The sequence below is a fragment of the Bombus pascuorum genome, chromosome 8, assembly GCF_905332965.1.
Source record: "Bombus pascuorum chromosome 8, iyBomPasc1.1, whole genome shotgun sequence".
Classification (NCBI taxonomy): Eukaryota; Metazoa; Arthropoda; class Insecta; order Hymenoptera; family Apidae; genus Bombus; species Bombus pascuorum.
In genome coordinates, this window is record NC_083495.1 from 12,132,333 (window position 1) to 12,147,628 (window position 15,296).

A 15,296-nucleotide genomic window follows, 5' to 3' on the forward strand; every position below is an offset into this window, starting at 1 on the left:
AAATTTTCTGTAGTCGATTGTTCTTCCAAAGTGTCCGAATCCTCTATCGTGGTTTCTTTAGTTTCAGGCGCATTCGTGGTTTCCTCAGTTTTACTGTTTCCTTGTTGTTGTACCTTTTTGGCAAGAAGGAGCGCTTCTTCTTGAGACTTCTGTCTCTGAATGGCTTCCAAATAGGCCAAGATCTCCGGTGGAACGGCTGGTTTATTGGCTGGTTCCTCTCTGGGTGTAGTTGGTCGCTCTGTTTCCTGAATAACAGGCACCACAGCTGTTGGTTGAATGGTCTCAGTCACTACATTGGTGAACACCTCTGTCCTTGTTTCAATCTCTGTTTCATCATCAACAAAGATGGTGGTAAAGTAAGTGTAAGTTGTATAATAAGTTTTGATCTGTTCCTTTACTTCTTGAGTGGGTAAGGCTGGAGTTGGACTTGGTTCAATGTCAGGTATCGTGTGTTTGGTGTCTTCAAATTCCTTAACAGTTGTTCCAGGTTCTGTTGGAATATTCTGATCAGTAGTAGTATCTTGTTCTTGCAACGTGGTAAGAGTGTCTTCTGTCGTTTGTTCCATAGTCGTTGGATACTTTTCAGTTCCTTCTTCACGTTCAGGAGTAGTCGAAGGCAAAACTTTATCCGAAATTTTGGTTGGTGATATCAAACTGGACTCATCCTTCTCAAACAATCCAGCAACCACTGCAGACACTCCATTAGGTCCAACAGTCTGAGTAATCACATTTGTTTCAACGACTTCTCTACTAGAAATACTCGAAGTGCTTTCCTGGAAGTATGTCGTCAGATAAGTATACGTAGTGTACAGGGTCTTGAATATCAGCTCTATCTCTTCGTCCTGCTTCGTCGTTTGCTCTTCTTCCAACGCAGTAATCGAAACAGGAGTTGTCCTTGTTGTCACAGGTTCAGGCAACGTCGTTTGAAGAATCGGAGACGCAGTTTCGCTAGGCAGAATCAACTCTGTCAGATAGGTAACGTCGGAAGACACTACTTCGTTAGAAATAACGGAAGTTGTAGTTTCATCGCCTTTTGGTACGAAGAAAGTAGTGAAGTAAGTGAACGTCTTGTACACTGTGGAAGGAAGTAGCCTGGTAGCCAAAGTAATCTTACCTTCCTGTTCAAATTCGTGTTCCTTGTGATTCTGATGACCAAGATCGTTCTTCGAGCTGCCACCTTTGATACTACGGCCTTGAGGATCTCCAGGAACAATATCATTAGGAATTTCATCATCTAACGTTGGAGCAGCCGATTCCGTGGTACCAAGAACTCTTCTAGCACTCTCTAAAATATCTTTCAAGGTCGTTAATACGCTATCAGTGGTGTCTTTAATTGGAGTGGTCAGTTCGTTCATTTCTGGAAGAGATTCCTCGCTCGTAGCAATTACCCTTGGTGTAGTACCAGTCGTTATTTCTAATGTAGTGTCCTGTTCATGTTCAGGCTCTTCAGTGGCAGTCGTTCCATAATCTACGGTAGTATCCTCGGCATCGTAAGTCGCAGTGGCTTCGTCAGGGAAAAAGTACACGTTCGACGACGTATGTATAATCTGAGCGTAATTTGTACCAATGTATGTTCCATAAATTAAACTCTTATAGTGAGTAGTAGTGCCATCCAGGGAAGTAGTAGAGTCTAAAACTTTTAGAAGTCCTGTAGGTTTTAACGAGCCAGTTTCGACATCTGGTATTAAAAGAAGAGGCTCCGTAGATGTTGTTGAAGATTCTACTTCGAAATCTTCGGTCACACTTGGCTGAATATTAGCTCTGTTAATAGCGTCTAACAAAGGATCGCCTGTTTCGCTTTTTGGATCAGATTTACGTCCAGGATGTTGCTTGGTCTTCTCTTGACCAGTGACCACGCTGGTTGGCCTGATCTTTACTACTGCGATTCCGTCGTCAGGTCTCAAGGTCGCGTCTCCTTTGATCGTAGTAGCTGGGCGACCGACTGGAGCAGGTGACGTACTTGGAGAGAAAACTATGACAGTTTCGCCTACAGTCGTAGTGAATTCAGCGAAACCATGATACGTTACAGTAGCCAGAGGCTTTATGTCTAATTTCTTCGATGTAGTAGGAGCTTTGGGCTGAGGTTTAAAGATTTTAGGCGTTCGAGGTCTGAAATTCTTAGGTTGATCATCTTCAAAATTGTTCGCGACATATTCATGAGTAACAGTGTACGTAGGAAGATTATCCGCTGGCCTGACCTTAGCAGGTTTGAATCTCTGCGAATCTGAGCCCAATTCTCTTCTGCTAAATATATCATTCTCTCTGGATAACTCGTCGAATTTCGTTGACGACTTTCCTTCGCTACTTTGATTCCCAGAATCTCTCTCCTGATTTTCCTCTAATTTAGATTCTTCGATATCCCTTAATGCTTTGATGGGTGCGTTGTCGAGAGCCACTTTCAGTTGCCAATCGTCGTCAGAGGTTCTCGAGGGATAAACCACATAAGGTGTAGGTGAATCTGGTGCTGGTTCCTTATCGTAGAATACTCTGCTAGACGTAGATAATATTCTAGCGTACAGACGACCGTTGTCCAATGTGGTACCGAGTACCTGAGTAGCAAACTCCGTGCTGGCTCCATCTTGGACGAAGGTTCGGGCGGTTTTCGTTAATAGACCGACCGGAGGAATGGATTTGCCGGGTCGAGCCGAGACTAGGAGGACCGTGGTAACACCTGAGGACGATCATCGAGTATGGAACGAGTCAGGAGGATTTTAGGATCATTCAGAAACACCGGGGACAATCGCCGCACGAGGAGCACGTGTTTCAGTGACCGTTATAATTGATCGATTATCCATGTATAATTGTATTAATAGAGAACAAGAGAATCGTCCAAGTCATGTGGTAAATTCGTTTGAGTCATTCAACAGTCGCAATTATCGTCAGTATTAATTGGTATCAGTTCAGCCAATCGGTTTTTCATTTGTTTATACGTGTACATATATATAGATATATAGATATATTTGTTGGTTTGTTTGGTTTGATTATTTGTATTTTTAGTTTTAGATAATGTAGGTCGTCGGAGAGACGGAGTGGCGGGCGGACGTTGGAGGCAGACGGCATCCAGTTGTTGAGAAGAGTTGAAGAGGCGAGGAGCAGGCGGGAGCAGTAACAGAAACAGAAAAAAAAGAGACAGACGATCTTAGTGGACGAGTCATCCTGTTGGTATATAGACTATAGAGAGCAACCTGCTACGTCCCCGTTTCTCTACCCTCTGTCCACGAGTATCGATTTCCGATCGTCGCACTGTTCACGGGCCCGAATCATATCGTTTCGTTTCGTTCCGTTTCGTGCTACCGGAAACGGGACTCCGTGAATCAATGCGCGCAAGGAAACGACGATAAGAGGCGCGCCAGACGTTCAAAAGTTGTCCAGTATCGGTATTATGTATATATAATATAATATGTACAGCTCGAGGGACTTGAAAGGGAGTTACAGAGGATCTGTGTTTTGCTCGGTCACAATGAAGCCGTGTCTAATTCGTGCTCGATTTATGGGTCCGTGCGAACCGTGAAATGAATTTCACGTTTCGAATAGTGAAAGTTTCTTCCATGTATCTATAATCGTGTTCATTGTTGATATACTTGTCTCATTTTTGTTTACTGTTTGATTTTATACTTTCCTTTTTCGAATCGTTTTGTTAGATAAATTATCAAATCCCTCGAGACTATATACAGTCTGTAATACGAGATCCTGGACGCGATACTCCTTTGTGGAAAATAATTCTGTTTGTAAGAAGCTCTAAATAAATTTAAGATATGTCTTAGAAGATAATATGTTTTCAATAGTGGTTCGATGGCATTAAATTTTCTATGGAAAATTATAAATTGTTGCAATTCTAGCGTTCCATGATTTGCCATGATTAGACAGTGATAAATTGCTGAAAGCCAGTGTAGTTTCATATTACGCTCACTGTACTTTTCGTATTCGAGAAAGATAACTTCAAGCGATCCGTACTGCAATAACAATAACTCGGGAAATAATTTTACCTGATTCGATAGAAACTTTTAATCTGTCTAAAGCTTTTTACGAAAGCACTTAGTTTGCACAAAGAGATATTGCATCTTCGATCTTGTGTAACAAACTGTATTTTCTGTGAGTCGTTGGTCAGCGATTTTGAGCCCATTTACCCACGGAAACGTAACGCAAGGTGGCATGTACGTGAGAGAAGGGAATAAAGTAGAATTAAAGACAAAGTATTAAAAAAAAAAAAGAAAAAAAAGAAAAAATAAAGAAAAGACACATAGACAGATAGAAACATGTATGTATTTCGAAATAAGTATAACTTTTGATTATGTACACGGCCGCACCTCGCGTCGACACGCACAATGCAAGTTTTTAGAGACAGAACGATCGGTTTTAACTGTGAGAAGAGAAAGGCCAGACAGCGGAGACGAGAGAGGAAAGCGAAAGAGAGAATCGTTGTTGCCGATAGAATTACGCTCGAACGTGGTATTCGTCGCGAATAATGTAACTATCGAATAATAAGGTTGATGAAATGTATTAATTTCAGGCTACCAAGTCTATGTTCGAGCGAAATTCTATTGGAGAAAATAGACATGAGTTGGATGCAAGACAGGCACGCTGAGAGGGTGAAACGCTCACCTTGCAGATCCCTTTCTATCCTAGATGCTCTCACTTCTGATAGCGATCCTACATCTGTAAATAAACAATTTCTTGATTATTTTCATGAGAAATAAGTTTTTGTATTTAATATTAGAATTTATCTTTATTATATTGTATCGTACGTATTATGTTTATTACCATTAAAGAGATTCGGGTCTTCGTGTAAATTCGTACAAATTTCAGTAATGCTATACTTATTTTGACAGCATTACAGAGATTTTAGGTATATTATATTTATTATTACGATAAGAATATGTAAATTTTGTTTTCCATAACACATTACCCGATTCTGAAAAGTTTACGCGTTCGATATATTGGTCAAGAACACTTAATAGCACCCGTAGGAGATGAAGCGGTGGGTGGTGAATGATGATGTTTGCTTGAGAAATTATGTTTGATCAACCTAACGTTCAATCGATGTCACGTTGTTAAACGCGTAGAAACGAGCAATTACGCGTCACAAATATCTGGTAATAAAAAATACATATATGTAAATGTAGAACAATCGGCAAATAAAACATGAATATGCAAAATTACTATATTAAAATCAAAGAAATACCGTAATCTATTATCGTAATCTATTATCTTGCATTCATTTCTCGCTCAATTCCATTTACGCAATTGTAAGAAAAAACGCAAAAGAAAAACTAATAATCTCGTAAACGGAAGACAATGGTCGTACGGTGTCGACTTAATGCCATTGAGGTGTCGTTCTTGGAAAACAACCAACGGCAAAGTGTACCGGTTGTTTTAGACTAAGACCTCGAATTGCACGATGCCGGTAAGTAAGTAAACCAGCTAACAGACAAAGACTAGACGACGTCCAAGCGTGTGTTGAACGAAGACGAAAGATCAAATCGGGAATCGTTGTATAAGGCATATACTGTATCCGTATGGGAATGAGAGGAGAAGAGGTCCCAGGCTTCGACGATGCTGAAGATGTCGTCCAGAGGCCGCGACGTACAGTTATCTGACCGACTCCTTTCTTCTTCTCGCGAGAATATTTCCCCTTCCGTCTCGGCTCGTGCCACGTGCACATCGGCTAAATCTACTGGAAACCTTCGCACGCGCGACGTACCGCACGAGGCTTTTCCACTTGGTCGTTTTGTTTTACATAAACGCATCGATATACTGTCGAGGAAAATAGGTCAGTATAGATGTTTATTATGAAACTGAAAGTAGATTCTTTTAATCCATTTCTTCTCTTCTTCTTTCTGACTGTGTCGATGAAAGTGAAGTATACACTTTGGTATAATGATATACGTAAAAATCGTTTTACGACAAGTAATCGACTTATTGGCAAACTTCTATAGGATTTAAGTATGGACGCAAAATTTTGTGAATTCAGAATTTTTAAACAAAAAGATCATAAAATAGTACATGATCTACTTTACTTTACCACTCATATTGGCTGATTGTCAAACCCTGTGTTGAATAAAAACCTCAAAAATATGAGATCGAAATTAATCGAGATCCCTATTAAAAAATCTTGTAACCTGGCAATTCCAAATGCTAATATCTTAAATTCGAAATCCAAGATTGTCATTACAAAAATCTGCAGTCAAGAAATGATTCGAAATCTTAATATTCACCGAAAATTCGATCGAAAGCGATTCGAGATTTCACCGCCAATGTTTCGAACATTCTTGAACCAAACGAGTCGAGGAAAAATCCAGACAGTCGGCTCGTTTTTCATCGTCGTGTCGTGGTACACCTGCAAGATCCAGCGTCATCTGAGATCAAGCGGATTCTTTTCTACGCTGGTGTTTCATTCATTCGATATACTCGATTTGCCGAGTTCACCGATTTCGCAGAATTTCGTTGGTCTTGAATGGCTGTAGTCGCGACACAGCCTGTCCTACTACCTCTCTCACCTGTTCCATTGGATCGCCGTTAACTTTTAGCGCTATTTGAATCGCTGTTACGTCACTGTTAAGTAGAATCAGTCGGCAAATTTGTTCGTCGAGGCAGGATTTATGGCCGGCAATTTCATACAGAAATAATTTCTTGGATTATCGAGTTTCTGATACTTTCCGGATTCTTGTAACGGATGTAGAAACGAAACTTGACGATTTTCGAAGAATTATTGAATGTTCAGCTTCGTTTGAAACGAAATTAATTCTCTTATTAGAAAGATAATCGATTAATTATTGATTTCGAAAGATCCTGGAGATCTATTATGAAATTTTCTAGTGGTTTCTTGAAAACTCTACTCCAACCGGGTTGAAAAATTCCTCGTTGTTCGTTGTAATGCGGATGAAACTGTTATTTAATTAATAATTAGCGAATTAGTCAGATACACGTTGTTTTAATTTAATTATCGACGCACGTAAAAACTTGATATATAAACATAGCATCCTTTACAGATAAAGAAAGTGTTAGAATTTAATCTTGAAGTTAATTAATAATCTGTGGAAGACAATGTTTATGTTGAAATAATATTCAGTGATGTTTATTAAACAAAACTACAGAACTTGATGTATATAAGCGAGTGATATAATTAACAACGTATACAAGAATTGTTGATTGTTGGCCAGTTACTCTCAGACTAGACTTAGGTAGTGACCCATGATCCCTTAAATAGTTTGAGCTCCACTCTCTATACAGTAATGAGTATGACCTGTGTAAATGTCCTGTTCAAATGCCTGTGTGGGTGTCTGTGTAAGGGTACTTATGCCTATGCGTGAAATATCGTTGTATTCCAACAGAAAGACAAAGATTTAAATATCATGTTACCTACATACATGTCATTGCGAAATTAAATAATACTAAAAATGAATAAAACTCGGTTCTACATATGTTGATATCGTTCGAGCAAGCAATATGGCTAATCGATTCTTTCTGATCGACGATAACAATTGTTTCGCTGAAATTTTTTCTCCAAGCGCTTTGAGCGGTTTGCATTTATATTCGAGCTCCTTTATTACAACGTTACAATGTCCACAATGTTACGGTAAACAGAGCGTGTAAGCTATCCTTCGGTATTACGGCACATGGTTACGAAACCTTGGCTACTGACGATACGTATTTGTCGAACGAGATCGATCAGTGATTTCTTTAATTGCCAACTACTAGATTCTTAACGATCTCCGCGAATTCATTTGGCTAATACTTCACGAAACCATTGGCATAACGATGAAAACGATTTCATAGTTAGTTAGTTCTCTAGAAAACTGCATAAGAATGAATTCTATGGAAATAAAATAATAAAGAGATTGTATTTATACGAAAAATGATAATACATTCTGCTGCGATCTATTATTATTGCCCATTTATGTATGCTTATGCGATTACAAAGGATAATTACTCTAGATTACCACATTAATTCGCCTGGTTGCTTCCTTATAACGTTAATGAGAAGACTACGTTCCAATATTACTTTTCATGCGATTTGAATACTTCTATCATTTGCTGCATTATACTTTCTTATATACTAACCCACTAAAGCATTCTCTATATGAATATTCATAAATAAATTGTTTGTTTCGATTGTGTCGAATATTGCCTACATTTCCTTTACTTGTAATTTTAATGATACGATTAATTTTATGAAAGTACTAATTTGTTCGAAAATCCAGAGAACTTTTAATCTTTCGAAGTAAAAAAGTATGCAATTCCACGATACTTGAGAGAATACTTGTAATTTCATGCCGAGATCGTTCTAAAGGAAACTGTTATAGTTTCGACACAGGTAACAAACTTTCTTCGCTTTGTTCGTGAGACGCGGATTTCCTTCATGAAGGATCGATGAGCATGATCGTTGTCAATCATTGAGCAACAGCATGGCCCCCTTGGCAGCGACTGCGAAACGGCCCCAGTTGGCTTGAGGCCAGATCGTCGGAGAAAGAAGGGCGACACGAAGTCGACCAGCTGACCCAATGCACCTGGACGAGGATGACCTCGAACCATGAGAGTACGTCGATCTCGATCGATGGACTACCGAGAAGTGGCCACCGGTTGGATAACCGGATGTCATCTCGTTCGGTCATCGTCAATTTTTGACCGTTGGCTTGTCATCAATTTGGCGCAATGAACAGTTAAATAAAGAATAAATTAATAAAGAACGAACGGATGAATAAGGTTTCTTTCTTTTAACAGAGTTCTATAGAATTCAAAGAATTAAGAAACGGAACCTAAGAATTAAGAAACTTGATGTAAAAAGATACGAGAAGAGCGTATTTATCGTCTTGCTTTTACAAGCGAATTTCGCTGCTGGAAATCAACGCTAATCAAATGACAAATTTCACCTCTTTTGATTTCGCAGTTACTAAAAACATGGAGCTACTTTGAGATTAATGTTGATTTTTGTGAAGATAGAAACACTTATTTTCATCGCGCTGCTTTAATTATAATCATCCACGTGTGGTATATTACGAGCCAGTATCTACAACGTTAACAACCTTCGTCTGAGTATATGACAAGAGCCATCTAATTACAAATCCTTTAATGATTCGCAATAAAAAGAACTTTAGACTCCAAGCTATATGAAATACGATGTAGGTTAAGAAACAAGTGAAATGTCATAACCAAAGGATAACATTCGTTCGCAATAATGTTCGTTGTACCTTTCTGAAATGGTTCAATGAATCATTTCTATATCCTTCGAGAGATTGAACACTATTGGAACCAACGAAATAGAGAGATCAAAATCCAAAGAACCACATCTGCTATATACAAGCACGCTCTCGATTACGCGATTGCAGTTGCATACGCGGGCGTCGCCTTGAGCTGCTTTTTCACCGAAGCAAGAGAAGAGAAATCCCTCTGGCATTCCACGACTTTCGCAATAAGCAATTCGTCCATTGATATCCTATGTATCGAAGAGAGACGCGGATCTCTTTTCCTCCGATTTCTGAATCGTACTTGCGATCGTTTTTAGACTTATTCGCGCTAAATTCTTCCGATACACGACACGGATAATAAACGACGAAAACGTAACGGCTTGGAGACGTTATAATGGATCCTCCTAGGAATCCAATGTTCCAGGTGAACGCGTGAACGCTTCACTACGTTTCTTCCGCATCGCGGAGATTCACAAAGACGAGATAAAATTGGAGCGTGTAAATCGAAAGAGAGATCGCGAATTTTTCAAATTTATCGTCATTTGTCTCAGTGGGAGAATTACATGGTAGGTGAAAAGGTATTTAAGCAATAGGACTGTAGGAGTGAATTGGTAAACGTTAATGAAAAAGATGTTCAGAAAGTAAATTTCAGAAAAAAAGTAATTACGCGAAGGAAAGCGGAGATTGAACAGCAAAGTTCTATTGTAAGAAATAAATCTGGAGAAAAATATTGAACTGGCGAAAAAGTGGGATATCTCTGTTGTGGAGCAACGATAAAGAACAGTTGCAAGAAAATAATTTTAGAGTCGATGTATGTGTATGATAATTAAGTAAAGAGGTAAATTTTTGACAACGTTAAACACTAGACAATATACGTAATATATTTGAGTTAGCTTGTTTTATTAAGAGAATTAGTCATTTCTGTGGCCAGTGACGCATGTTATCTAACACCTTCCAATTTTTCACTTATGTCATTGATCTACTAAAACTACGATACGTATATGTTACGTATACATCAATATATTATCTTCTCAATACGGATTAATTCTCACACTACACGTTGACATTTACAAAGTATATTACATTATAGAGTATTTCGAGTATTAATCCATGTTCGTGACCCGAATACGTTTCTGATCTCTTTATAAGGACCGCGCAGAAAAGTGTATCACGAACGATGCGGCCATTAATTACGACATAAATCCATCAAATTGCGAAGGAACGTACAATTTTCCAATTTCAAAGGAGACTCGGGGTCGTTTTTTCCCACAGACCAGTTATCACAGACTTCGTTGAACGCGTTTTACCACTTACACCAAAAGAATGGATCTTGGCAAACACGAGCATAGTACATAGAACCCAAAGAATTAAAATGACAAAAAGAGAACGGCTAGATATTTCACGAAAGTAGAAACAGATTAGAATCTGGGAATTACATTTAAAACACGGAAACGGACTACTTAAATTTGTCGCAGACAGTGTCTAGAAATACTTCATGGAAGCGTATTCCTTTTTATTTCTGTTTTATATTAATCCAGCTTCATGTCACGATCTAACAAGTGTCGTAGTCTGTTGTACGTCTCGAATGAATTTTCTGGACAGGAACGCGAGTTGATCGTGAGCATAGGTAGCATCGGACGTGACCGCGCATACGCTGTGCACGTCCGTTTCGAGTGCGAAGTCGCCGACACGCTGACCCTGAGGAAAACGTGTCGCAAGTTTCAACAATCTCACCGACGACGTAACCCACTTGGCGATCGAAAACGCGAGATCTCACTTTCCGCCGTGGGCGAAACTGCTTACCCACTATTCCCATAAAACACCTATTCGATGCTTTAATAGCTGTGTATTTCGATGGATTGTCTATTGCTTTTAATTTCCATTAATTTCCTATTTCGTTTCTATTAGCTTCTAATAACGAAGCGACGTGATTGACGTTGAGACAGGCAATGGAATATTAAAGGTATTTTGAGAGAAACTGAGGAGTGAAGCGTTTATAAGTATACTTTGAAGTTTATGGAAGTTACGGAAGCTTTGTGGTTAAAGCTTGTGGCATGCTGGCTGCTATTGGATTATTAAATATTCTTCATTTTTGCTGTTTTAATACCTATACATTATCATCGAGTTATTGTCTTTTCTGCTGTTCTTACTTGCTATTTTCTAAAAATTCCGGTTTCATATTTACATACCTGGTATTTGACGATTATTCTATATATAGCATCTTTAGTATTAAAATTACCAAATCTAGGGATATAATGAATTTGAGTCTATAATGGCCGTAGAAGAAAAATGTTCAACACTAAAAATGTTATTATTCATGCTTGCTCGTTAGGAATCGCCAAAGATAATTTGCACAATTTAAATTAAAGGAACTAAGTATATCGCAGTATGTAATATAAATATTTCAATCACTACAAACTGCAAAATATTTATAGTTTATTATTTATACAAATACGAAACTATAAAATCCAAGTGAACAAAGATATAGTATTTCGAAAAATTCGTTCATTATATGAACATCAAAATCCAGAATACAATGATATAAATTGATCGAAAAAGAAAAGGAAAAAATTGCAAATGAAATGTAGCTGTAACTCAACATTGGCCTTAATGAGTTCGATTATAAGAATCCTGTAGATAGATTGTTAGGTTTTAGGATGATGCTTCGTTGCGAAAGTTGATTAAACACGCATCAAACAGCAAACCAGGAAAAGGGCAACCTAACAGGATTCGATTTACTCTTTCGAAACTGAACGCTATGGTTGAATGCACGAATTAAATACTGACACAGCATCGACTTAACTACTTGTACTTGCACATACGTATGTATAATATGTTAGTTAACTAACTCCGGATAGTTCTTGGCGAGCGTAAAGCCATCTTTGAAGACTTGTCCACGCGTGTGCGTTTAATCATGCCAGGATGATGATCGCTCTCACTTGCTCAATAAGTTTTCGCAATCGAAACATCATGTACGTTCGTTCGTCACCATGTTTAGTGATTGTAAGGGTGGTTTTCACGCGAAAAGATACGTTTTCACGCTTTTTCTCCTTTTCTTTCGTGATAAAATACCTTGTTTGTCGCGTGACATAATCGTGACGTGAGCAGCAGAGATAATTCAAGCGTTAAGCTTCGAGTTTTTAGCGACTGACGTGGAAAAGGTCAGTCCGGTTTTCTTATATAATGCCCACTTGGACGGTTTGAAACGTGATTTTCTACAACTCCTTTAGGATATTGAAAGAATGACAATTTTACATCATGTGTTAGAGGAAATATTAATAAATTATAAGTATTATAGGAAGTATTAATGAATTATAAGTTTCTCTTCTTGCATCAGTTCTCTTTGGTAGAAATATTTTTTAAGTTTCCTCCTATCCTTCTCTATCCTTAATAAATATAAACGATTCTCTCCAATATCGATATATAAATGCAGTACTCATCATTGACAATTGATTTCCTTGTACACCGACCGCTCACGTATCATAAATCAACATATTATTAATTTACGATTTATTAAGTGGGTTATTAAATAGTTTTATACGTTTTGTTAACCACTGCCATCAATATTCTTGAATACTAATGGAAACAAAGACAAGGAACAAGACTGTCATTTATTTCTACCAAGCAGCGATCATTTATGACAGTTTAATGACAATTTAATTCTCCAACCAAATTGAGTAAATCTATCTATAAGGGCAGCTTGGTACCGAAACCAATTCATCCAAAACTCTTTAGCAATAGCTTACTAGTGTAGGAAAATTGTCTCCATTTATTTAAAAACAATTACGATATAATAAAAACAATAACCGAGTCGTGTTAATACATATCTGCTTAAGAACAATTTACTACCAATTTCCATTTACTAACTAGATACCAACTTTATACTATAGAAAGAAGAGAAAGAATTGACTGACCTTATTATCGAAGCAAAATGTTTAAATATGTTTAAGAATATTTTACTATTATTTAAATCGACTAAATCGAACAAAAATTCGATATTAAAAATGTCTTTTATTTTCCCCACGGGTTAACAAACAAAGGATTGTCTTCGACTTACAACAAGAATTCCTCATGTTTACGGAAATGGAGAAACATGTCGCGAGACGGAAGAGGATCGTCGAACGAGGAATACATTTGTTTTGCATGCTTAAACCGTCAAAGAACGTGAAATCCTGTGCATCCAACGTACGGAGCTGGTTCGACGGAGAAAGTGTTCGATCGTGGGAACTGGTAACAGCGCTATAAACGCGGTACATTAATTTCTTCCAGAATTGTCTCTGAACATTTTTCGCTGAAACTTTGTACGCTGAAACCGTTTCCTTTCTTCGCCATCTTCATTAATTCTGTGTCATGTAAATTAAGTTTAAGGAAAGAAACTAAATTTCCAACTCTTTTTTACAACGTTTATAACACTTTTCATTCGCTTCTTCCACTAAACTTCGGTTTGAAAGTTAATTAATTAATGCAATTAATTAGGGATGCAAACACATAGATCAATTTGGAATAAATTGAGATTAACTGTCATCTATTACGTCAAGATTTCCTCCTAATTAAATGCAAAAATCCAGCGTTCTTTGCAACTGCAAAGAAACATCTAGTTTGCCGTAATGTTATTCGTTTATTTCCTTATATTCCAGCGTATTATCCATACATCAAGAGTTAAAAGAAAATTTCGCCTTGAGACGATTAAAAAAGCCTTATTTACTACAATCTTCCTATTTCTCTACGTCTACCAACGGTCGACAGTTTCTATCGTGAACTCGTAATCCACACTTACACCGTTCAACAAGCTCGTAATACATCGAACAACTCGGTAAATTCTATGAATTGCCAACAAAATCTTCCAAGTTAATTGCATCTGTGATTCACGCTTTATCGAGGATTATTAATCTCGTTGGTTTTATGAGATAAGCACGTGTACGTCGTGGAAACCTACCTCAATATATCGGTCTTGCGAACGCGCGACGCGATTCAATCGCCGCTTACGATATCTCGATCGGTGGCTTTCACAGCCGTTCAACCAGGAGGAACGGAGATCAAAACGATACATTATCAGGCTCCCGAGTCGGAACAAGGATCCGCTGGATTGGCTCGAGCCACACGCGAACTGGAGTAGCGAGCAATACCGTTAAAAGCAGTCCTCGTGTCTGCGATTACCTTTTACTCCTCTTTCTGACTTCCTTTTTCTGGTCAGGGACGCCGACCACGACTGCAGCAATTATCGCGAGACCTGGACCTCATTCAGGGCACTGGATTATATTCGAGACTGCTTGGTACGTAGAGAAGTTGGCATTGGCATGATAAAATTATTTCTACAGATTTTCTTCGTATTAATTGCACGCTGTCAAAAAAACCACGAGTTCACCGCCAATAAAAATCTTCGTAAAAAACTAAATTAGAATCATAGGGAAAATTTTAAAAATATTTCTAGGATTACAAGTTCGAATATTTTCTCTTGGTTAAAATATCGTTAGTGAAATAATATGCATTTCGAAAATTATATAACCTAACTTGACGTAACCTAAACTTTTTTATAGTTACCTGTAAGGAAATGTTTTCAATAGAAGATTAATGTTCTCTAATGATTTTCAAATACTTTCCTGCTCCGCCCCCTTCCAAAAATAAGGAAAAATATCGCACATTGCGAGTAAAAACACGTGTACTCGTTGTATGATTAAAAATGCGGGTTTCTCGTTTTTCAAGTGACATTTCCGACTACAGGAGAAATGAAATAACACCTAGTCCGTATGGTAATTCTGAAAGTCGCTGGAACCGATTGGAAACGGATACGAAATTAGAGGGGAGAACGACCCTGGCGCTGCTCGCTGTCACGTTTCGACCTTAAGAAACCAACGACAGTGTCTCTCGGTTCAACCGCTATATTTTATTACTAAAATGAAGCCAACTACGAAAGCCGAGGTTCATGGACCTTGTTGCGCGCCAATTGCACACACGAGACTCGAGTAATCGCCAGTGGAAACGAACGTTTCCTCGATTATGCATTCCGTGATTCACATAGCCGCGGTAAAGATAGTGCTCGCATCTCTTCCGTGGAAAACGTACAGTGTCTTCCTGATGTTGTTACAAATTAGAGAAAGCACACACACGCGT

At 38.3% G+C, this 15,296-nt stretch overlaps 1 protein-coding gene across 1 annotated transcript in view; it reads right to left on the reverse strand.

Annotated features, from left to right (window-relative positions):
- The window catches only part of LOC132909741 (uncharacterized), a 94,309-nt gene that overhangs the window by 26,038 nt on the left and 52,975 nt on the right, over positions 1-15,296 (reverse strand). Inside the window, exon 2 of the mRNA XM_060964738.1 lies at positions 4,603-4,656. Within this exon, the coding sequence (XP_060820721.1) occupies positions 4,603-4,656 (54 nt within the window). The remainder of the gene's footprint in view (positions 1-4,602; positions 4,657-15,296) is intronic.